Genomic DNA, 26,010 nt, shown 5'->3' with positions numbered 1-26,010 from the left:
GCCAGGGGAATTGTCTAACCCTTAGAGAGAGAACAGGAGACCACTCAATTCGCGCAGCAGTCCATATGTGGGAGCTTTAAACCTTAAAGGAGAGAGGGAACTGCTTGTAAAATTGAAGCTGCACTACAATAGTCTCATTAAAATGCATAAGAAATTGGATGACCCCACACAAATAAGTTTGCCCCCCCCACCTCCCATGAAGTTAGCGCCTCTCCCAACATTTGAAGGGTTAGCCCCCCCGGAATGTAGGTTTTGTTGCACCCCTGACCACAAGCACACACCAATCACCATATATACACACATGCACACCCAGCCATCCATACATTTAAGTGTGCACTCTTTCACCATACAGGCACACCTAGGCAGCCACCCGTACATTTAGGTGTGCACCCTTTCACCATACACTCACCCGTCATGGGGTTAAGGGGAGCCCTATTACTTCAAAAAGAAATTGGGCCTCATTACAAGTCAGCCGGTACGAAAACAACGGTGGCGGTTAATCCGCTGCCACCGTTGTTTCCGGACCGGCTGATTCCGAGTCCTGCAGGCGGGCGGGGTCACTCCCTCCATGTCTGACCTGACGGAAGTAACACCACACACTTGCAGGGGGACATGGAAACACCGGCTCTGTCATAGACGGAACCAGTGTTTCCATGATCCCCATCCCCATGGAGTCCTATGGGACTCCATGGGAATGGGGCTTAACAGAATTCTGCCTCCAGAATTACTGGCTCACCAGGGTTTTAATGCCCCAGTGATTCCGGCAATCACGGAGGTGGAATGGAATTACCGGTCCGGCGGCAGCCTGCCAGTTTTTCCGGCACGGCTACCGCTGGACTCGTAATGAGGCCCAATGTTTCTTTTTGAAGTCACGTTGACTTCATAAAGAAATGATTTCCTTTAAGGACTGAACCATAACGGAAATAATTTCTTTATGAATGCATAATGACTTCAAAAAGATACTTGGGGTTATTATGACCCTAGAGGTAGCCATGCCAGAAAATACTGGCACGGCTGCTGCCGGAGCCATGAATTTTCTGGTGCCCGCGAATGGGCAATTACCTGTGCATTACTGCCCCCGCGGACCCAGTAATTGCCCATTCCCGGACGCCGGAAAATATTACTCCCCATTCGAGTGGGAATGGGGAGGCTGGATGCACCAGCACCATTCATGAATTGTGCCGGTGCATCCGTCGAGGTCTGCGCGCCGGGGGCGATCCGCCCGCCAGGTCAGACCTGGTGCGCTGAAAGGCACCCGCTTGCAGAACTCGTAGGTCCGGAAATAACAGTACTGGCAAGCTTACCGGTACCGTTGTTTCTGGACCAGCAAACTCATAATGAGGCCCACTGTTTCTTTTTGAAGTCATAGGGCTTCCCCACCCCATGACATGGAGGGCTCCAGTCTAGGGTCTTGCATTGCATGGGGTGGGGGGGGGGATCCCTCGGAATTCAAAAAGAAAGTTTCTTTTTGTAGTCACTTTGCCTTCATAAAGACATTATTTCTGTACAGCAATAATGTCTTTATGAATGCATAGTGAAACCAAAAAGAAAAAAAAATATATATTTTTTTTTCTCCAAGTGGGGCCCCCTCCTAGGACATGTGCTGGTGGGGCCCCCTCCTAGGACATGTGCTGGTGGGGCCCCCTCCTAGGACATGTGCTGGTGGGGCCCCCTCCTAGGACATGTGCTGGTGGGGCCCCCTCCTAGGACATGTGCTGGTGGGGCCCCCTCCTAGGACATGTGCTGGTGGGGCCCCCTCCTAGGACATGTGCTTGTGGGGCCCCCTCCTAGGACATATGCTGGTGGAGCCCCCCACACTGCAGGGGCTGCGGGGGCCCCTGTTACGCCAGTGCCTGCATTTTGGAAAGTTGAATCCCACGCTGGGGCCAACTCTACCTTTTCTGAGGTTGATAAAAATGAGTATCATTAAACTAGTTACAAATAATGCCTGTTATTATAGTGCTTGGAAGTGGGAGGAATCCGGCATTAGACACTTTATAAGAGCACAAATCATGATTAATAACATAGTAGGAAGCCTTAGTCCATCTTGGATCTGTGTAATGGACGCTGGAAGGTTACAACTTTTAGGGTTCCAGGACTTTCCTCCTCATTAGCACCCCATACTTCCTACCGATACTCCACAGGCTTGCTTGGTTATTATCTAGGCATTATTGACCTGCATGCATAAGTCCACACATCTATTTGTAAAGAAGGAGCAGATGTGCTGCATTAGGGGATGGGGATGTGTTCTGTGTTGTGGCACCACATTTTTTAGGTAGGTCAAAATGTGCTCTAAATGAAATATAAACTCAACCAAATGGATACATTTCTACACTATAGCGTGATGGGAATTAAAGGTGGTAAACTTTAATTACAAACTACCAAAGCGTTCACCCTGCCACTGAACCAAAGGAGTGACAAGCGGCCATAGCAGTGCCACCGGCTGAACATTTCAAGTTATACACTTATCGTTCTTTTTGCTGTGGCCTACGGAATGAATAGTGGTTAAACCCATTCGTAAAACGTTTTGCGCAGGTTTTTAAGCACCATCCGAATTTGACAGATTTGTCAGGCGGAGTTACGACACGCATTGGCGTTCATGTTGAACCCATAGCATACTATGCATATGTAAAATACATGCAAAAAAACTTTACGCAGGTATTTTAGGCCACGCGTAATTTTCATTTCTTAGAATGGGAGAGTGGGGGGAAGGAAGGGAATATCCGTTTCCACCTTTCACAATCATAGAAATATCACTGTGTTTACGCCAGCATGATCATTTCATGCTGGCGTACCAATGGCAGAGCCTGGGTGGGGGCAGGGGTTGCCCCCTTCTAACCTCCCTGGTGCGTGCCCAGTGTGCCCCAGGCCTCCCACTTGTGCCCTAGTATCCCCCCACCCCACCCCCCATCATCAAAAGCTGCCTCTGCTACTGTGGTATACATGCAGTGGATTGCTATTGATTCCACCCCCTTTACACATCAGCAAAAGGGAGGTGGATTTCGAAGAAATCCATTGTAAATGCTGCGTGCCATGGAGCAGGCAGGCAGCATTTATTCAGCTTGCACTGCGAAGTGCAAAGAAAGGAGGCGCACCGGCGATTTCGCCTGCTTTTTACACCTCTCTTTTAGCAGTGACCATGACAAAAGTTGCATACAGTGCAAACGCAGCCAGTCCCCTTTGTGAAAATGACGCAGTCCTGGATCACAGGCTCCATTGTAATTTACCACACCCGTCCGTCCCGCCCCTCAGTCCCAACAGTATCTGCACTGCCATCTGTGTTTTATGTGACCAGAGATGTTTGGGATTCCTATGGAATACGCAGGCTTCTTGCACTGCAAAAAACAGGTGGAGTCGGTAAGAAGACTCGATGCAAATCCACCTGCCTGGCACAGACGTAAGGCAGCATTCATGATTCAGTTTGTTATAGGTATATATCTAACATGGAAACCCAGGATCAGCAGGATTTAGTGTTTTGTGAACACAGTGCTGCAACCCCTTTCCTGCAGGGAGTCCCCGGCTAGCGGCTGGCCTGCGAACCCTTCCTGTCTTTGATGTCCATGCCCTCTGCGCCAGAGTCTGCTGAGGCTGGCCATCAGTACACTTTGCCAAATGCACAGGAAAATGCTTTTGGATAGAACTTGTAGGACTATTGGGAGCTCGTACTGAAATGAGACACAGTAAGTTAACCTGCAGAGATCAGTGGTCGTGGACGTGCGTGCCCTGATTCCTTATTCATCAGTTCTACTGTGAATGCCCACTATGTCCAGGATCCAGGGGTGCGGGTCCTATGAAGTTAGAACACCATGTTTGACTTTTGTGGAAATTAATGTTTGCAAGGAGGTGCACAGTGGAATTCCTGGGTCTCGTTGCACCACATGCACTCAACCCAATCATTCAGGTACCCCCAGAGCCTCGTGTATCACACTTTGCAGATGACAGGTGCTTGCGCGAAATAGCCATTAAATATATTAGGTGAGTAAGGCGCCTCGGGATGCATCTGCTTAGCCGACAGGAAGTCTTGACTATATTTGTAACACATAATGCTGCAGGCGAACACTGAGTCACACAGTACTTTCTTCACCGGGGAGTCAGCCCAGTTCATTGCTTACATGCATGTTTTCTTTCCATAGTTTGTGTAATTGTTTTTGGGGGCTGTGTGCAGTGTCATGCCAGTTAGTTGCCAATAGCCCATGTGACCTACTGCAGCACCCCATTGCTTCTGGTCAGGGCAGGCATAGCCCTAGTGTGCTCCCAGCACCCTCCCCAACTGCCCCCTCCACCTCCCTGGGTAGCCCAAGGCCACGCAAGAGGTGGCCTTATGATCATACACAAATCATGATGCTGTGTAGAAAACCGTCAACCCTTCTCCACAATCAGTCCACCTGCAACCCCCTCCCAACGTCCTTTCTTTGGTGTTATATGGGAAATTAATTAAATGCATCCGTGGTTAGTCAAGCACCTTTGTTTGATTTTGCCCCAGCTTAATTCGCAAGCACACTTAAACTCTGCTTTGGGATCGCTGGGCCTTGTACAGGCCCAGTGACACTGACAACACACACAAGCTTACAGTGCTGTTTCCATGACAGTGGCTAGTGCTGTGACCTCTTTTTTTTGTCCTACACGTGTCATTTTAGGAAGGGTCAGAAGTTGTGACATTAGCTTCCTCTATCTCATCAGTCTCTACATCTATCCTGCTTCCTCTCAGTTTCGACCCATTTTTACCCATTCACTGTATTAATTCTTCTTCCACCTCTTCCTTTCTCTTACCCAGTCAGCTTTCTTATAGGCGCTTTCCGGGGCACCTGAATAAGTATCCATTTCGGAGTATGTATTTTGCTTTTCGCAGGTTGTACTAATAGCATGTTTTTTTGCGGTTCTCTCTGTTACGATCATCACAAGACATTGCATTTTAGTGTCCTCGGTCACTTGACAAAATCCTTGTGCCTAAAAGCTTCTGTACAGTGTAGAAATATGTGACCATAGCACATCAAGTGGCCATTGACTTCATTGTGCCACAATGAATGCTTTGTAATATGTCTATATTTGCCATCTCCCTGGCATGCTGTTCAGTTTGTTTGTTTGCATGTATGAGGTAACAAGTGCTCAGAGTATGGGATGTCCTGTGAGTGTGCTGCTTTCCCTATTGCGCCAGGCTCTGAAGCCTGAAAGTAGATGCATGCAGGCTTGACATGTGGCCACATTTGCACCAGACACTTAACTGGTCTGCTTTTAAATCTCACTTACCCGGTTAAAGGTATCCACTATAGAATAATTGCTAATTTTACTGTAGCCAATATGATAGCTCAGTGGGTTGAGCACTCAGTGCTGCAATGTGTGTGTGATCTGCAGGTTCAAATCCCAGCAGGGCCATTCATCCTTCTGAGGTCGCTAAATGAGTACCAACACAGGTTGAGTGATATTGTATGCATATTTGTTCTATAAAAAAGAGCATAACCATAAGTGCTGTACAATAACATATTATCATTTGGCCTTGGACATCTGCTTGCCTTCACAGTAATTTGACAATATGGATCTATACACACAGATATTAAAGATACATATTGTGATCCATTCCTGTAGGCAAAGTTGTTATTTTATGAGTGGTTTTGTAATGTAACAGACACATGAACCCTCCATAAGTAGCATTTTCTGTAAAGTCGTGAATTGACGCGATTCACAGATGATGGTTTGAGGGCCACTTTTTTTGAGGCGAAGGGTGGGTCACTTTTTTGAGGCAAAGGGTGGGCCACTTTTTTGGGGCAAGGGTGGACCACTTTTTTTTGGGTGTCCGGGCCTATTTCTTGTCCCAGTCCGACCCTGTCTGTAGCACACGTCTGAGAGGGAGGCAAGTGCAGTGTAACCCCTTTCCTCTCCACCGTGACATGTTTCAGAACGACTGCCGCGTGTTGGAGGATGTAAAAACTTTGCAAAAGAAGAGGTCGGACATAAATTGGGTAGAGCAGAAGAGGAAGATAGCAGGGCCATGAAATGAGGCAGGTGGAAAGAAGCCCAGGAGGCGAGGGGAGAAAAACATGAATAGGAAAGAAATGTTGCTAGAAAACAGGGAGAGCGACAGGATGTCAGATAGTGGAGAAGAGAAAGAGAGCAGGTTGTGAGCAAAAGAGACACGCATAGAATGGACAGGACAGGGGGGAGATGGTATGGATGTAGAAAGGCTGAGCTGAAAGGGGGTAGGAGGAAGAGACCAAATGCAAGGGACAGAATTGGAGACAGAGTGAGACATTATAGGAGGGAGAGGGTTAGATAGAATAGGAGGGTAGGGAGTGAGACTTAATAGGAGGGGAAGGAGTGAGGCAGAATTGGAAGGATTGAGTGAGACAGAGTGCTAAAGGAAAAAATACAGATGTGAGAGGGAAAACTGAGTGGAGGAAACGAGAGAGAGGGCATGGGGAGATAACTTGGAGGTGATAAGAGGACAAGATTGAAAGATGAGACAATATTGAAAAGAGAAACTAATGCAGAATAGTAATGGAAGAGGCAGGCAGAATGGGAGAGAAACTCTGAGACAGAACGGAAGGGGAAAATAGAGTATTGGTTCAGGAGTGCATAGAAAGCCGAAACAGCCAGGGGGAGAAAAGATGCACATCAAGAACAATTGGAAGATAATGGACAAACTGAGAAGTTTAGGGAGTTAACAGACCAAATAGGTGCAGGGCTAAATAAATAAGAAACCGAAATGGAGGAAGAGTGGGAGGGAGCATGGAAAGTCTGTACAGCGGAGCGACATGAAACTGAATTTAAGGAGATAATGAAAAATATGTATTTTATTTATTGGATATTTGTAAGGTGCCTATACAACAAATGGTGTTCAAGGCACCACAAGTCAAAAGGGGGTGGGGAGAGATGAAGGAGAAAGATACAATAACAGTTATACTAGGCCTTTTGACATTTGTATCGTGCAAGTGCGGAACAACAAGTGCGAGGGATTGGGGAGGGGGTGTTGGGAGGCAGTGCCAGTCTGCAAAAAAACAAGTTCTAAGGTGGGAAGGGAAAGGGGTGAAGAGACTAGGTGTAAGTGCTAAGGGGAGACCAAAGGGCAAGTGCCTGGCAAAGTATGTAAGCACTGTGAAGGGGGGACGGGAGCTGGGCGGGTATTCTGGCATCTTGTAGTACTCAGAGCCAAGAAGGTGTTAGCAGGGAAGAGTGAAGGAGGAGGAGAAAATGAGCGTCTTGAGGAGCTTCCAGAATTTAAGGAGTTCCAGCTCAAGCCTGAGCAGGGCAGGGAAACCATTCCAGAGGGAGGCTCCTGTGAAGGAGAGACATCTACCCTCCACTCTTTGCTTTAAAAAGCATCTGATTCGCGGAGAGTTGGAGCTGGCAGACCGAAGGACTCTAGCAAGTAGGCAGTTAAAGGGAGAAAGTTGGATTTAGCGGGGTGCCAGGCCCCAAAAGGCCTTGTGGATGATGCAGAGGGTCTTGAATATTATCCTAGCAGCAGCCGGGTGCCAGTGGAGGGAAATTAGGGCTGGAGAGATGCGGTCCCCGGGCATGAGGCCAATAATAAGTCTTGCAGCCCTTTTCTGGATTATTTGAAGGTGACGAAGGGAGGAAGAAGGAAGATTGAGGAAGAGGTTGTTACAGTAGTCAAGCCTAGAAAGGACCAGACCTCTGGAGACATTGAGTTTCTGGGGGGAAGGTGAGGAAAGGGAGAATACCTCTGATGAGGTGCAGCGGATAGTGGGTCTTCTTGGTAAGGTCTGCGATGTGAGGAGAGAGGAATCAAAGATAACACCAAGGGTGAGGGGGGGGGGGGTGAGACCCATAGAGGGCAGCCAGCGGCAGGGCGGGAAGGTGGGAGCTGGGGTCCAAATGAAAAGGATCTCTGTTTTACTGACATTGAGGCAGAGCATCATGACTAAATAGCCGTCAGTCAAGTATGAAAGGGGAGGAAGCAGAGGGAAGCTTGAAGGAGAGCTGCACATTGTCTACATAAAACAAAGTGAGAAGAGAAGGAAGAGATCAAGTATGCCAAAGGGGCAAGGTAGATGTTGAAAGAGGTTAGAGCCTTGAGGGATGCCGCAGGTGGAGAGTGGGATAGGAGGTCAACCAGCCCAGTGCCAAGCCTGTGATGCCCAGGGTGTCATGGAGCCGATTAGTCAGGATGACAGGATTGACCACGTCGAAGCCCGAGAAAAGAACCAGGAGGATAAGAATGGATGGGCGAGTGAGTCAAGACCAGAGAGCAAGTCATCACAGGTCTAAAGTAGAGCAGTATCAGTGCCTGTGGCAGCTGTAAAGCAAGAGTGGTGATTGTAGAGAAAGCCGACCAATTTGGTGTTAGGTCAGTCAAATATATTATAGGTGCTAAGGCGAGAGTGACTGTCAAGCCCAGAGAGGAAGATGGGAGACAGAGCAGGTGAAGTAAAGAAGAGAGACAACATCAGAGAGTTACAATTGGGAGAGACTGTGTAAGGGACAAGTGTAATACAGAATGTTCCGCCTCAACCCTCCAACCACATAAGCAGCTCTTCTCATTTTGAAAACTGTTTCATTTGGAGACTCAAGAGGGGTTTGAAAGGTGAGTTTCTTGCCATAATCCCTGCTCAGAGCTACACGTCTGACCTGGAGGGGAGACTTCAAAACTTCTTCCTAAAGGGGGCTTGGCATAATAAAGTTTGAAGACCACTGCTTAAGAGGGTATTTTATGGATGAAATTCCTATTCCTGGGTTGTCAGTTATGAGTTGGCCTAGTTTCACTACGGGGGTGAGTAGAGTGGAACTTGCATGTGGCTACTGTAAAATCTTAGTTGAACCAGAAGATTCCCTACTGTATGTAGATTTAAATAACATTATTTTTGCGTTTGGTGATCATAGAGTCCTTAATGAACTGGTATGGACACTGTTGACTCACGTGTTTTCCGACAGTGAAAACTTTCTAACCTCTCTTCTATTAAAGCAAACTTTGGAAGGTGGATTGAACTAAAACCAGGACAGTGGTGTCTATTTTCAAATTATATAGGAACCTTGCACATGAGTAAAAGATGGGTCATTTATCATTGTATTTGTATCAGTGTATTTAGGAAAAAATCCAAACGCACGTTGTCGTGATACCTTTTTAAGATTTTTTTTCAACTTACTTGCTGGGAGGGGTTCTATGTGAAAATGGCCCCAGGAAAAATGTAGTCGGTGAAACATTTGACCTAATTAAAACCAAAAACTCCCCTCTAACCCGTATCCTTACCCTAAATCAAGGAATCTCAAGCCCACTAAACCCTCCTTAATGCCAATACTTAATCTAGCAGCAGTGCATTTTTGGCTACTTTCAGCTGCCTTTTTTGATTACATTTTGCTTGACGATGTTTTTACTGCATAGCAATTTTTTTCATTGACTACATTTTTGGTGGCATCTTATTAACTGGATACCGGATCATGAGCATACGTGTACAGTGGAATCCCCAGGACAAACCCTGTAGGTGCATAGGTTTGGTACATTTTTGTTTTGTGGAATCACGTATTTGGAATTTTTAAAGTGATGGGTTTTCTTTTCATTGTTTTATTTTGTATTACTCTTGTTTAGTTTATTTATATGCATTTGTTGAGCGCACAGCAGCCTGGAGGCATCGTGGCGCTGGTTACAGAACATTTTTCTTATTTACAGTCCACTTTTTCTTATTTACAGTACATTTTTCTTATTTACAGTTGCGTTGACATATGCATTTTTTACAATACAGAGCCGGAGATGGGAAGAAAGATTGGGATTAGGTGAAGAGGGTGGTTTTTAGTTTTTTCCGGGAAGCGAAGAGGGAGTTTTCAGCTCTGATGTCAGCAGGTAAGGAGTTCCATAGCTTGCATGCTATGTGGGGGAAGCCTAACCCTCCAGCTCTAGCTTTGTTTATGTGGGGCGTGTGTAGTTTGTTGGTGTAGCGAGCCCTGACTGGTCGTGTGGAGCTGGATTTGGTTATAGCCTCGGATAAGTATGAAGGTGCTATACGGGAGAGGCATTTGTGAGTGAGAGTGAGGATTTTGAATGTGATGCGTTCTTTAACTTGGAGCCAGTGCGCTTCCTGGCTGGCATGGGTGATGTGGTCTCTTTTTGCGATGCTGAGTGCTGCTCTTAGTGCATTGTTCTGCGTGCTTTGGAGTCTGTTAATGTTTTTTCGCAGACGTGCCTTCTAGGAGGGCATTACAGTAGTCCAATTTGGCACCGATGGTTGCTCTGGCTATAGACAGTTGGGTTTGGCTTTATTGCATTTATGAGTTTGGTGGTTTAAGCTGAGGCGGAGGAAATGGTGCTGACCTGCTTTGTCATAGATAAGGTAGAGTCTAAGTGAATTCCTAAGGTCTTCACAGAGGTAGACACAGGGATGATGGTTTTATCGATGGTGAAGTTGGAGTATAATTTGTCGAGTTTGGCTAAAGTGGCTTTTTGTCCTTAAATGAGGATTTTGTTTTTATCCCCATTAAGGCAAAGGCCGCTGGCTGCCATCCAGGCCTGGATGGTGGAGTAGATTGTGTTGAGTGCTTCGGCGTCTTTGTGGTATACTCCAGAGAGTGGCAGGAGTACCTGGTATCGTCAGCATAGTTGGTGTGTGCGATACCCAGGGCGTCAGATTTGTTGAATAGGGGCTTCGTAAACAGGTTGTATAGAGTGGGCGCTGTGCAGGAGCCCTGTGGGACTCCACAGTGGATGGTGCTGGGGGCTCCGTTGGAAATGTCGGAGAAGACTTTCATGGCCCTACCCTCCAGGAAAGAGGTGACCAAGAGCGCTGCTTTTTTGGAGAAGTTTGCTGATTAGGTGAGGTGAGATGTGAGAGCCTTGTGGTCCACCAGATCGAACGCAGCCGAGAGGTCTAGTTGTAGCAGGAGGGCTGGTTTTCCTTTTATCCATGATTTGTGTGATCTGGTTTATTAAATCAACTAGGGCAGTTTCCGTACCGTGTCCTTTCTGGAAGCCGGATTGTCTAGTACAGAGGATGGAGTGGGCTTCAAGGAATTGTTGGATTTAGCTATGGGCAGCTTTATCCAGCTATATTGATTTATTGTGAAGTTTTATATATAAATTAAAGCACAATGAAATGAAATTAAAACAAATCCAAATTTAATTTTTATTATTTGCCTGTAAAATTCTGTCACTGTCCTTGTAGCAGACACCTTAGCATTGAGGGTTGGCCCCCTTCAGAGTTCCGCCTTGTCAAAAGAATGCGTTTTGAACCTATGGCACTTATATGCATTAATGGGATAATTTGCTTCTAATTTTGATACCTCCGCAATCGCGCAATTTTTCAGCCCAGAGATTCCTCTGTTAAAAGTTTCTGAATTGAAGGAGCAAGATTTACCCCTTGTTTAAAAAGAAAAAGAAGAAAAAAGTGAAGTTGATAGCTTTCAAAGTGCCTGCTACATTGGTTGCTTTGTATCATACACATCGAGTTGGCAGTTTAATTTAAATAAAATTAATTTTTGGCTGAGTATAGAGCTGGTTGTACAGATGATTCATTGAAAAGATGAGCAACCTTGATACCAGTCGTGAAACTGCTTTCTTTTAACTGTTTGGCCAAGTTGCTTCTGGTTCAATCACGATAGGGCAGACCTCCAAATTATGAATAAAACAGCCCGGGCTAGGAGTTTAAAAGTTGTGTGTTTAGTTTATTTTTCCAATACAGGAAAAACTTTTGCACTTTTAAAAAGAAAATTCACTTTTAAAAAGGAGAAAAATGTTTTTTTTACATTACTATTCAAGTTAACAATGCACCTCCATATGCATACATACTGTTCAATCTAAAACTAGATTATTAATGGTGTATCCTGCTTAAATCAACAGATTCATAATATATGTACTTAGATATTTTTCAAAATATATGAAGTATCTATTTGTGCATACAATTACCTACTGTATAGATTGGTTCCAAACATAGAGAGCTGGTGCATTCATGACAATCGATTCTGCCCCCTGTATAAAGGTACTCTACCAAATAGACACAGATTCCAAAGAATGCTATAAATAGTTGTACATTCAATGTATTTTCCAAGTACAGAGGTGTGGACCTATGAATGTAAGAGTATTCTGCTTACACATTAGAAGGTTTAAACCCCCATGGCCCCTGCGAAACGGAAGGGATTCCAACATTTTGTTGGCTCTTGTGTAAAAAGGGTAATCTGGCAAGATAACGTGGCACAAGTCCAAAACTGTATCTGACCTAACCCTGAACTTTGAAGATTCTGCAGAAACGTGATCACCAGCCTTGTACTGCCGGAGCACTATAGCCAAAGCAAACATTGGCAACAATCCTCATCAATGCAGTCAACCACCTAACCAGTACCTTCCATGCCACTCTCTATCTAGAAGCCCATCACCATCAACAATATCTTTGTTGACAAGATGAGCACTATCTGCCAAAACATTGCCGCTAATCTAGCCAATGTGCTTATCATCCCACCATTCAAATTTGATAACTCCCAAACAAGGCACAAATGCATCAGAGCAATGTGCAATAAACATACACAAACTGTATCCAATAAAAAATATACAAAACAATTCAAGATTGAAAGGGTAAAAGTTAAAACACCAGAAATAAAATGTGGTTACGACTGAGGCCTACCTTTTGAACACTTCATGGAAGACCAGACTGTAGCATCTTTCAGCTTGGTTGACGATATGGCAGTTGCCATCCTCAAGCTACTGTGCACCGAAGCCCCATCCTGTAAACGCACCTCATTTAGGCCACCTTCACCACCATCGTCAATACTGGGCAAATTTGTATTCTGCTGAAGAAACCTAGGATAGACTTTGATGGCCCCAACAACTACTGCCAGATCTCGCACCTTTTCCTATGATCTTTGAAAGAGCCGTAGCCACCCACTTTAAGCTCACATCAGTGGCAACAGCCTTATGAATCAAGCTTCACACCCAGATGTAGCACAGAGACTGCTGAAATATGATTGTTATGATTTTATTTATTGTTCATTTGTTATGTGCACTTAACAGCAGAACTGTGTTTCTAGGCGTATCAAGAAGACAAGGGGGGAGGGAAAGGTGAAGGGGCTAAAACAAAAACAAAACACTTTCTTAAAAAATCTTGAAACATTAAGAACGTGCAATTGCTATGGAATGAGAGCAGGGGAGGGGGAAAAGGGTGCGAACAAAACGCTCGGACTAGGTCGTAAGACGATTTAGAACGTGCAAGTTCTGAGACATAAAAAGGAGGGAGGAAGGGGAGTGCAGGAGGGAAGAGGGCAAAGGAAGAGTGCAGAATGCTAACAAATATGTGCAGGAACAAGTAGGTAAGCGTCCTAAGGAGAAATGAGGCATGCAGTTGGGACAAGCAGGTGTAGACTTCAGTCTGGGAAAACCTTGCCGCAGAGATTGAGGAGCTACATCAGACATGCACACAATTAAGACTAAGTTTGTAAGTGACTTGAGACTGGAAAATCCATGCTTGAGGGGCTACATCAGGCGTGAAGACAGGCAAAACAAGGTTTCAAAGTTAATCCTTGGTTAAAGGTGATTTGATTTTGTACATTTGCATAGCGTGTACACCACAGGGACCCAGCAGAAACCTGCATCTGGACACAGATGACAATTAGCAATATTTGTGCTGAAATTGAAGAGCAATGAAAAAATGATTCTACAAAAACAGGTCTTCCTTCAATTGTTTCCTGAATATGCTCAAGGACTCAATTTGTCGTACGTTATCTGGAAGTGAATTCCAGGTTAGCGCGGACTTGTAAAGGAGAAAGGTCTTTCACACCCACATAGAGGTTCTGGAAGAGGAAACCACCTTTGAGATCAGGTAAGTTAATGCAGAGCACAGCAAGGATCCGAAAGTCAAAACTGTGGTTGCAGGTACGTCCAGTGCCAAGCACAGCAAGGATCCAGAGACAGTTGGTGGTTGCAGAAAGGTAATGCTTAAAAAGCAAGATGCCAGCGTTAAACCCAGGATAGGTGAGTAAGTGTAGAAGGTAGAGCATGGAAGTGAGCCGTGGTTAGTGGTTGGAGGAAGTGGGGGAGAAAGCACGAAGAGGCCCAGACTGCAAAATAAATACCAGTGGGTGCAGGAAAGCAAGGGGAGAACTAATTAGGAGCAGAGGCAACAACCTAAAAAAGGAAAAGGAGACAAAGCAGCGGAACAGACAGCACAGGGTGACAGATTGGAAAAGAAAGAAGGGTGGGAGAGCGCCACGAAAGGCAGATGGATGAGGGAGGCTAAGGGAGAGAAGTACAACAAAACGGAGCAGCATACCCAAAAAGGAGTGAACAGGATCAAGAAAGGTAGGGGTGGGAGGAGGAGGGACACCCGAGAGTAGGTAAGGAGGAAAGCAAAAGGATGAACGAGATGGGATGGTGGCTGATGCAAGGAGGAAAGAAACAGGATGAACGAGATGGGATGGCGGGGGAGCGGGTGGGAGCCACCGGGGAGGAGGCAACGAGGAAAGCAACAGGAGAACCGATATGGGATGGCAGAGATGTGGGAGTGAGAGTCACCAGGGAGGAAGCAAGGGGGAAAGGAACAGGCGAAATGAGTCGTCATGGCGGAGGGGTGAAGGTGGGGATGACGGAGACCCACGAAAGGAAGCAAGCAAAAAGCAGGTGGAAAAGGTAGGAAGAAAGAACAAGGGGCACAGTACAGTAAGGCCTTACCCAAGTAAGAAGAACTAAGGGGGATATACAGTAACGGCCAGACGCTGCGTGGACAGTCCCAGACAGACCTCGATCCTTATCAGGGTCCTTGGTGGGGGCCGGCTCACATTGCATCGCTCGGCTGCCTTTTTGTTGTGGTTGATTGCCCACACTGAAAATTGAAATACTTCCAGAGCAACCTGCTCTGGTTGGCTTTACACTATACATTTTTAAATCCTAGCCCAGTTTACATCACATCTAGGCAAGTGTGCCAGATTTGAACCACCAAAAAGTGGTATAAATTGAACATTTAGAATATTACGGGAGAAATGCATTTTCCTATTTAATGTGAAGAAAAATCGTATCTTTAATTTTGAAAAAGTGGCACAATGTCAGTCTGTTGTCACCCTCTCCCTCCACTCTCTAACATATTTCGGTCAAATTCCAACATCTAAACGTTGTCACCATTTATTTTATTTCAGGTATGCTGGTGGTGAACGTGACGTGGAGGAATAAAACTTATGTTGGCACGCTTCTTGACTGCACGCGGCATGACTGGGCACCACCGAGGTGAGCAGGAGGGACTTGGTAACTTTGTACGTGCAAACAGCAATTTTGAGCACAGATCATTTATAAATGACCAACAGAACAACGTCCCTGGCTTCGTAACCGGCTGCTTAATGACAATAAGGACAACCCATTTTCCTGTTTACCTCCCTTTTATAATCTGTTGTGCACATCTGATTTTCTGTTCAAAAATAGACCCTTGCTTTTCCGGACATATCCTCAGATCCTGCCCCTGCATGCGTCATCAAATGTGATCATCGTATTAATCACTTGTGTTTAACCAAATGTCATCGGACATGCCTCAAAATGGCATATTTACCATTTTGAGACAAGGCCACAACTAATCTGTCTGGACAACTTCTCTCTCCAGCCGGATGAAGTACCATTTCTGAGGTGCTGAACACATGTTAACTTATTTGCATAATATATTGTTTTGGAGAATGATGTAACCTATGTATCAAGTTTTGTCATGTGTTAACATCCTGTAAACTAAACTGAACTGTATTGTATTGGAACTTTACTTTTTATTACTGCGACTTTGGTAAACCCCATAAGAATACAGAGCTCACGTTTGATGCTGGACCTACGGTGAGTATGACATTTGGTATATTTCTGGTTGAGGTTTCTGGTAGTGCGACGTTTCCAGTATCCTCTGCTAGCACTTCAGCTAGGTAAAAGTGTAACGCGGAGCATACATGCAATAATCTACTCTAAACAGACATCAATGTCTGCAGGCAACCCTTGTATTGATTGCTGAGTCATTAGAGCAGATATTTAATCACAGTAGGCCAGAGGCCATTTTGCGTGCTGACATGAGATGGTTTCAAGCAGAGGTGTCCAACTCAAGTGTACAGGGAGCCCGTTTAGATCTAAAATCACCTCATGCTGGCCGCACCATTGGTGGTTTGTTACAGAGGTTGGTGCAAGCGGGAAGCCAAAGAGAGCAAGTGTGAACCATCGTGTGGGTTCAGGGGGGGGGGGTGGATTTTCGTCCCGGCTTTTTTTTTTTTAAATGGGTCGAACATTGTCACAATTTTATTTCGGGCTTTTTACATGACTAATTTCAAGAGAAATTGGATATAAAGCCACAGTGGTAAATATTATTTTGGTAGAAGACATACAATATTGCAGTACTTCAGAAGCCAATTACCCACAATACAGAGGAGCATTTCATTGGAAGTTCCAATCAGAGAAGCATGCCACATATATGTACAGTAGTCTGACCTATCTTTGTGCCATATCACTGGAGCCGGGCCTGATGCAGTTGTCACTGCCACGTTGTGCAAAAGGTCAGTAGAAATGAAATATCTTAAGATATTAAAAAGGGGTTGGAAGATCTGGCTCACAAGGCCTGCGGGCATGTGGCGCTGTACAAAAATTAAAATAAGTAAACAAATGGCAACGTTAATTTTGTGGTTTAATTTGCTATTGAGTTTTTCAGGTTAAGCACTTTTTCTGACGTAAGGGTGCAAATCACGCTGCCCCAGCAAAATGCGAGACTCCCAAAGGGAACATGAGCAAGGTTGTTCAGTATTGCTTGTAGAGTCATCTTTGTTTCAGATATTGAACAGGTGTCCGGCATGGCATCCTTGTATTGGTTTGTCCCCGACAATGTTTTGTAGCGCATTTACTTGGATCTGAATGAGCTTAGAATCCAAGTCTCCTACTTCTATAAATGGTGCCAAAGTCTTAACGGGTGGCTGCAGGAACAAAATATCATTATTTGCTTTAAAAAATAAAAGTAGGTGGTTACTGGTAGGGTAACTTTTTCTTTCTATGTATTTATTCGGTTGCGAAATGTTTCCATGCCGCTGTATTTGCCTTGCTCTCGTATCCAATCATTTTGGCAGTTTTGCTTTTAGTCTAGTAATTATGGTCAATCTGCAGAGAATCAACTACTGGTGAGAGCATTGTTCTCTTGCAATATGGAAACTAAAGCCTGTGCAGCAATGTTCTTTTCTGACCCCCGTCAGTGCACATTTCTCTGCAATTTGCATTTCGACGGTCTGTTAAAGGGGCTTTAGGGGCCCGAGCCGCCTCTGAAGCCTTATGTTTGGCACCCCTGGTTTAAAGGCTACATTGCAAAGCTTACGGGCTTGATCTCTGTAACAATGACGCAGATATCCTGAGCAAAACTATCATGAGGTGCCAAAGCATTTACTTTGAGGAGTAGCGTTACCAATTTGCTGACACCACAATAGGTGTACAAGCAGGAACAATGGCAAAACCAAAAGGTGTTTGCTTGAAGTTTTAGAATTATTCTTATCCACGGGCACAGCTTTGGGCAACACTCCAGACCATCTTTTTCCACCCTGCCAAGCCACTACAGAAAGGGAAAGACCATATGCAAATCAAGCTCAGATCATCACCTCTTTTGTTTTGCTGCAGGCAGAGAAAATTACATATTTTGTAGCATGTTACCAAAGCCATATCAGGGAGGCTGACACTACAGGGTTTCCCAGGTCTGATGTACCAAGGGAACTTGGTGCTACCACCAGGCAAAGTACATGTCTAGGCCTAATTATTTGTTTGGGATTCTTTTAAAGTTTGATTGTTACAGTTTTTAAAAGAAAGCTAATTATAGCACCTGATTGTTACTGTGTCACCTAACAAATTGCATAAATGGTGGAGAGAATGGAGCAGAGTCCACGGTATACTGGAAAGATAACAAATTGGACTTTTATTCTAGTATGGCCAATATCCAAAGGTTTGTAAATTAGTCACTTTGACCAATCCTATAGCAAACACCATCATTAAGGAATGTGTTTTTTGAGGGGTCGGCAATGCTAGGTGGACAACTGTTTATTTGCTAAATAAAATGCCATTTTATTAGATCAAAAATTTCAAAATACCTCACTTGCCCTACTCTACTGTGGATTTCCCTACCTAACAAAATGAAGGGGAAATATAACACAGGAGTTCTGGCCCTCACACCAAACATCAAATACAAAAGAAAATATATGGCAGTTCAATTGACATCAACAATGACATTCACAATATATCGGTAGCCTTTTAGCAACCTGGGTGAACTCCCTGTCCCATGACTCAAGGTGTATTCTTCAGTGTTCATCAAAAGAATATAAAGAACATCCACATAGGTAGCAAAGTCTCAGATCAGTTCTTGAAAAGTCAATATCAAGGTAAAGATTTGTGAACACCAGTTCCACAACAAAAGTTCTTCTTATGGAATACAAACCTTCCACTTCTTTCGAATAGCATCAATGTTTTTCTTTGCCACAATGCCCTCTGACCACTTCCATTTATCCAAGAAGACTTGACACAGTTCAAAAGGAAATACAACTTGCAGAAGGGTAATTGAACAAAAGGATGACTTCTCAGTTCTGTCGCTTCTGCTTCAACAACTTCACTTCTACCACTATTTGTTTACTATGAGGACGTTCTTCTTGGTCCCATAGCCTTCTACTTCACTTGAACTACTGAAGTCTTGCATCCACTGACAACCCAAATATACCACCAGAGCTCCAGTACTTTGTACTTTAAAGACAGGCTTGGACAAGACTCACTTTAAAGCACTGCAACACCTTAAAATAGGCAAGGTGCCCTTCCTCTGAATATCTTTTTGAAAGAGGCAGCCTCTTTGCCTCTTGTCTCCCTCACCCACAACTTCAGTATTGTATATAAGCAGCAAGGGTTCCCTTTCCCAACTCTTCCTTCTCCTCTTTGACAGTGTCAGCCACACAATTACCCAGAAGCATTGGTGCCACTATGCTGGATCCTGGTAGTCCTTGCACAATTGTATCTTAGGCAAGTCCATTTTCTATTGGGCTCACAATAGTTATTGGAACAGTTTCGGGCTTTGTGAATTTAACACCGGACTTCTTTTTAGAAATAATGATTGTTTCAATTAAGAGGTAAAGTTCACTCTTCACTTTGAAAACGAAATTAGGCACATGTGACCACTTCTTCATGTAGTTTAAAAACTTTAAGGGTTTAACTATGGTGTTTCACAATAATTGTTCTGCTTAATGAGAGAAACGCAACCAGTAATGTTCACTCTTCATTTAGGACACAAAATAAGGTACACGCAACCACTCCTTCATGTAGTTTAAAGACTTTAAGGGTTTAACAGTGGTGTTACGGTAACATTCAGCTTCTGCGCGAGTAAAAGAAACCTTTCCATTCACACGCGATTATTACTTCCATTGTTCCCTTATTAGAAAATGCATCAAACAACATTGCTTCAACTTCTACGCTAGTGAAGAATAGACTGGATGCTGTTGCCAGTAGTGCTTGCGCAAGGAAACAAAATGCCAGGTTTGACTCACTGACTTCTGCAATCCTTGTTCTGCGGGTTGCTAGACTTCCACGACTTCGGACACAGCTTCTTCTGCTTTTTGCTTCACAGGGACCCACATTCTTCCTCTGCTCAGTTGTCTCCGGTTCTGCCACTCGATCAAGGAGCCCCTCTCACTCCTGAGACCTGCGACTCGCCAACAGCTCCTCGCCTTGGTCTCGGATACGTCTCCAGCCAAGCAACCACAGCAATCGGGCCCACACAAGGAAAGACAACCTCTCTGGCCATCTTCCACTGCCCAGCCTCTGCACTTCAGATTTTAGGTGAACAGGTCCCTCTCAGAACAAGCAGGTGAAATCTTCTGTATCCATGTTCCCATGCCCCAGTGGTTCTCCCACTTCTGCCTCGTGCCACCTTCTTTCCGCTTCTACTGCCACAGCTTGCACTCCAGTCACAGTTCCCACTCCTTCCTCTTGCTTGCACTTGAGGGGGCCTTTTATGCCTCCCAGGTTCCTTCAGGTGTGGGCTGTTAGGCTTAATTGCCTGACTACTGCTGCAGTATGCCTCTTCAGCCCACTTCCTCGTCCCAGTACTTATGGGATTATGGGACATGTAGTCCCCAACAACAAAGTTAATTATTTTAGATGTTTGCTTAACTTTAAGGGTTGGTTATCTTCCCTTAAGGTTAACATGTAAACTATTAGAATTCATTGTTACAGGGGAAGGCGATTTACTCAAGACAACATTTCTAGATTCCTTCACATTATACCTTTGAGAGTAAGGAGAATATTTATTCTGTATTACTTTGAAGGAACATTCTGTTGGTAAGATTTTCTCAGCATTTCTGATACTTGTGTCCAGAACCCCAGATTTAATGTGTGTCATGGATTTTATAATGAAAGTAAGCCATGACCTTTTTGGGATATCTGGAAATGTTTTCCTTGTCATCCCACAGGATCTCCTCACCACCCTGGGCCTTGTCTCCTCCCAAATGATCCTCTTGCAGTACACCCCAAGGTCACGATTAGGAAGCGTCTGGCTTTCTCTAGCCACCTGGGAAGAGACTTTAGGCAGAGCTTTAGTCAAGGATCCCTCCTTTAGAAGCACATTTCTTAATGATGGTGTTTGCTATAGCATTGGTCATGGTCGAAGTGACTAATTTACAAAGCTTTGGATATTGGTTGAAACGAGATCCTTCCAGTAGGCATTGTGTGAATTATGCAAATCTCCAGCTGCTTGACAGCTGCATATTCTCTATTCTTTTCGGTTTCCTTAGTAAACATCCAAAAAGGTTGTTAAATTGTTTAGAAGCTGTGACTTTTGTGAATTTTTGGGGTTTCTTTTCCGTTGAGATTTAAGATAGTTTTCTTCCATCTCTTCTTCGACTGTCACACAGTGACAACCTGCGGCGGGGACCCGTTGTTGGCGAAGATGGTCTTTTCATCGTTGGATCTTCTCTTCGTGTCTTCAGCAGGTCCAGGCTTGGGCCTACTTCTAATCAAGACCATGTCCGATATGGCAGAGTCTCTCTTCAAGGCTTGAGTCCTGTGGCCTGAAGAACATTTTCATCGAGGATCGGCAGCTCAAGTGGCTTTGTCTTCACCCGGACCACGACGTGGACGGATGAGAGATCTGCCTTGGCTTCTCATCTAAGACTAGGATGGATTGCCACCGGAGGTTAGTTGCTTGGATCAACCAGGAGAAGGTCTCGGATGCTGCTTCCGGCCAGTGTCATGCCTCATCCAGGACTGGCATTTCCCCTTTGAGGATGCTCCTTCTGAGAGATTCAAAAGAAGGCAAAACACCACGCTCCATCTGCTCCCTCGAAGGTCATCGCCGCTGTGGCATCAAGTTCGGGAAGGGGTCTGTCTCTGAGGCCTGTTCCGTCAGTGATTAGCCTACCGCTGGTGGGTTCCCTCCATCTGCGAGGAAGTCCCTAACCCCTTCTAAGCACAAGTATTTGAAGTACAGACCTGCTAGAGGTGCACGCCCCGTCGCCAGACAACTTCGTCTACGAAGACTACCACCTCATCAATGGCTTCTTCAGTGACCACTGCACTGTCAACTATCACTTTGTCAGCAAGCTCCTCTAGTCGATCAAATCTGCTTTTCCTTCGTCGACAAAAAGTTCAGCAGTGACCACTGTTTCAACCTTCACAATGACTATTTCAAGGGTCTCTTTACCTCCAAGGCCTCCACCAGAGGTACTGACTTTGACGTTGTTGGCGGCGGTGCCCATTCTGCAGATCCCCATCGTAACATCCTTCCCAAAGGACTCGGGTACAGTGAGCGAATTGCTGCCTCTGTTGGATTTTCTGCCAAGACCAACAAGGGTGTCTCCTTCAGCTCCTGTGGGATCACAGAGAAAATCTCCTTGCATCTCAGGATGACCTGCCTGAGGATTTCTACTCTGATCATGAAGGGGGCCAGGGGCTCTTGTCCCAGGGAGGGTCTCTGTATCATGAGCCATACCAGCCATTTGCTCCTCGAAGGGTTTTCAGCCCGGCTCCTGCCCCACCTGCACCGTTTGCAGCCCTCCCTCCCCGGCACCAAGAGATATTTCATTGGACATCCTGACCAGCTTGCACACTTTGATGACGGAAATACAGCAATGGCTGCCTACTGCTCCTGTACCTGGTCCGGCCCGCAGTCCTTGAAGGCCACCAGCAAGGGCAACCTTCCAGGCCGCCTAAGCGTGAGCCGACGTCGCCCATAGAACACCTGTTGCGTTTGGATCTGGACTTGGGAGATCTTGACCCCAGTGGAGGAGGAGCTGGTGTGCGCAGACACTGGCACTTACACAGATAGCACTACTCACACTGATGAGTATGAAGATTATGTCCCCGCTGATGGGGAACCTCCAGATGTTGACGAGCAAGGCACATTTCAAAGGCATCACATACTCCTATGTCCTGTCCCCTTTCCTTCATACTGTATGAGCGTCCCTCACTAGGGACGGGAGACAGAACCTTTTTCACCAGAAAAAATCTTCTTCCCCTTTAAATTTTGAGGCGCGGTCCTGGGTCCATGCTCTCCCCTGACTCCGCCTGCCAGCGCCACTCCTCAGTCCTCTTTTCTGCGTCGACGGTAACGGACCGCTTTCACCAATGCTCCTGGGTTTGGCTTCTGCCTTGTAATTCCACACGCTCTTCCCCGGATACTGTTTTTTTGTCTTTAATCAGGTACTCTTTCCTCTGCTGCCACGCTCCTCCCCGCCGCATGTCGACGTCCTTTGGCTTCATCAGGTGCCCAGCCTGCAAGGAGCTCTTCCCTACGTCCGATTCCCCCCCACGCTCTTTGCCTCTGCTGCCTTGGCCCTGACCACGGCTGGGAAGGTTGTACCGCGTGCAATGTGCTTACACCGCACGCTCTGAAGAAAAGGTTAGCTTGGTGGAGGGAGCTCTTCGAAAAGTCGCCTCCAGAGGACTTGAAGAACTTCGTGAGACACAAGTCAAGGCCCAAGGTAGGGCCACTCTTTATCAACACCCTGCAAATGTCACTCCTTTCCTAGTAAACGTCTGAGCTGGAGGGACCGTCCAAGTTCTAACACCAGCACAGGTACAGAGGCTATTTCAGCTACTGGCTGCCAAGCCGAGGGGTCCGCTAGATCCTGCCAGTGAGGTTGCTGAGGGGCCGCAAGGTTCTTTTACCGGGCGTCCACCCGAGGGGATACGCCCTACTACCGGACGAATGTCTGAGGGGGTACCTGTATGCAGAACTACAGGCGACACAGCCAAGGACACGCTTACCAGGCCCCGGCCTGAGGTACAGAGTAGGCCTCAATCTCAACCGCCAAGAGTCCAGGAGGAGGCCGGGCCCAGCGCAGCAAGCACCATGGCACAGGCACATGGCATGTAACCTGACAAAATGGCCGCTGCGCCAGACAAGCTGGACGCTGATTCAATGCCACCCTCTTTCACGAAGTAGGCGGGAGAACGAGTTACGAGGCGGGACTGGCTTCACCAGTTACGTGGCCTACAGCATATCCTTCAGCATCTCGGGGCAGAGCATGCCCAGGCCTCAGCAACCTCCCGGGCCTGGCTCCTACGCCACCTAGTGCCCCATCTGCCTATGAGGAGAGGTTTTTGGAGAAATTTATCATGCTTATGAGATCCCCCCTGAAGATGGGAGCCATCCTTCGGGATGTGATCAGGGACATGCAACCACCTGTCCCTCCACCAGCGCCCACAGTCATTCCTCATATGGCGCCAGCGCCTCAGGCCCCCTCGCAGTCCCAGCTGCCCACACCAGGCCCCACGGGGACGGCTCCTCTGCCTCTGGCAGACCAGGCGGTTCCATACCAGACTCCACAGCAGCTTCCGGCCAGCACACCCCGGCCTTTGGCACCCAGTACTCCTCTGCCTGCTCCGTACCTGGTGGACACCGATGAGGAGGAGGACCCCGATTCTCAGTCTTCGGCCAAGGCATTCCATGAATGGCTCGCAGGTTTGGCCGAGTACTTGGGCCTTCCACAAATCGAGGTTGAACCAGAGGTGGGGGTCTTGGGCGAGGTCCTCACTGTACGCCCCGCGGCTAGAACCGGGATTCCGATGCAGGAGGCAGTTGTCGCCTTGGCCAAAAAGGGATGGCTTAAACTCCATTCGGCGCATCCCACCAACAGGCGCCTCGACGCTAAGTACAGGCAATTGGAGGGGGATACACTCTTGCTGTCGGCACATCCTCAACCACACTCGTTGGTGATTGCTGCGGCCTCTATCTACTCGTAGCCGCAGTCTTCCTCTGCCTGTGCTCTGCTGGGTCGAGGAGGAGATGATCCTGGAGGCGTATGGAAAGGTCTATTCCCATGCCTCGCTGCACCTTCGTCAGTCTAATGCAGATGCCATGCTCGCAGCTGTGGACCAAACGCTTTCGTGGGAAATAGCCGACTTCCTTTCAGAACCTCCGGTACACAGTCGGGCACGCTTCAAGGCGGTACTGGCAGAAGCAAAGATGGTGGCTCAAGACATGGAGTCCATAGAGGCACATATCGACACTTCAGGCCGTGCCATCTGCATCACCATGGACATGAGAAGGACTGCCTGGCTACGGGCAACCAAGTTCAACCTGGACGTCCAGGAGCGCATATTGGACCTTCCATTCGATGGTAGCAACCTCTTTCATTCCACCACTGATGAGGAACTTGATAAGAACAGTTTCCAGACTGCAAAATCTGTATCTATCCTCACAAAGTCCACGCCCAAGACGTACAGTCAAACACACCAGCATTACGACAAGGGGCAGGCCTTTGGCAGGTTCCGAGGCTTCCAGGATTGACGGTCCAGGCAGCCGGACTGATCTCAGTCAACACTGTTGTAAACTGTACAAAGCGGTGAACAAGGTCTTCTTTCAGTCCCCCTTCCAGGCATGACACTTGCCTCTCTGTCCACGTGCTGTTGGGGGGGAGGGGTGGGGGATCAGTCGGCAGTCTTGCCCTCCGTGCACAGCATTGGCACACGAGGTTCGCAGAACCCAGGATCCTGTCAGTAGTGTCCACGGGCTACCACCTACCGGTCCCTGCCTCCCCACCCTCTCCTCCACTCCCACAGATTAGGACAACTGTATTGGTGGAAATTTGATCACTCATACAGAGTCGGGCAGTGGAAGAAGTCGTCCCACCCTCCCAGCGGGGCATGGGCTTCTAATCCCGAATATTTACCATACAGAAGAACCAGGCTGGCCTGAAAGGTGTGTTGGACCTTTCCACCCTGAACCTTTGCCTTCCACTTCAAAAGTTCAAGATGGTTACCCCAGCACTTATTGCGGAGACACTGTGTCAGGGAGACTGGATGTGCTCCCTGGATCTGAATGGCGCATACCTGCAGGTCCTGATTTGGCAGCCTCAACAGTCCTCCTTGAGGTTCAGGATCATGGGCTTTCATTTCCAATACAAGGTTCTACCCTTTGGCCTCAATTCAGCCCCTGGGGTCTTTACCAGGCTTATGAATGTAGTGCAGCCCTTCTCAGTCACCATGTCTATCCATACCTAGATGACTGGCTTGTCAGGGTGGGATCCCCGGAGGCGGTCCATCATACAGCCTCCGCCCTCATGAATACGCTACACGAATTGGGATCTTCCATCAATCTCAAGAAGTCCTAGCTGGAGCCGACATAGTCTAGCGTTCCTGGGCCTCATCTGGGATACAAGATCCGAGAGAGTTTTTCCCTCGGAGGACAAGATTGCAACCATCAAGAGGGCCACAAGTTATTTTATCAGCAGAGAGGTGACATCAGCATGGTGGTACAAGCACCTCCTGGGTATCATGGTGGAATCTCTTCTGGCAGTGCCTTACTCGCGGCTCAAAATTAGAAGATTACAGCTGCACTTTGCAGCCTCATGGAGTCGGGAGCGGGGTTCCCGGCCGTAACTCGTCAGCATTCCTCCCTTTCTTCTCCAGGACCTGATTACATGGTCTGGTGGAGCAAGGACTGCAACCTGAGTATAGGCAGAACCTTCCGACAGCCAGCACCGCAGTTTACCATCACAACAGACTCTTCCTTGGAGGGCTGGGGAGCTAACCTGGACAACCACAGCGTCCACAAAGTTTGGTCTCTTCGGGAACAGGAGGCCCGTATCAATTGGCTAGAGCTGAAGTCCATCTAGCTGGCTCTC

At 46.7% G+C, this 26,010-nt stretch overlaps 1 protein-coding gene across 7 annotated transcripts in view; it reads left to right on the top strand.

Annotated features, from left to right (window-relative positions):
• ZNF609 (zinc finger protein 609) overlaps positions 1–26,010 on the top strand; it is a 1,443,811-nt gene that overhangs the window by 1,138,714 nt on the left and 279,087 nt on the right. For all 7 annotated transcript variants that reach the window (XM_069624676.1, XM_069624675.1, XM_069624674.1 and 4 more), the window contains exon 4: positions 15,061–15,148. In XM_069624676.1, coding sequence (XP_069480777.1) covers positions 15,061–15,148 — 88 coding nt within the window. The remainder of the gene's footprint in view (positions 1–15,060; positions 15,149–26,010) is intronic.

The sequence above is a fragment of the Ambystoma mexicanum genome, chromosome 11, assembly GCF_040938575.1.
Source record: "Ambystoma mexicanum isolate Mex_15411 chromosome 11, UKY_AmexF1_1, whole genome shotgun sequence".
Lineage (NCBI taxonomy): Eukaryota > Metazoa > Chordata > Amphibia > Caudata > Ambystomatidae > Ambystoma > Ambystoma mexicanum.
This window is presented reverse-complemented; position numbering and strand designations above follow the sequence as displayed.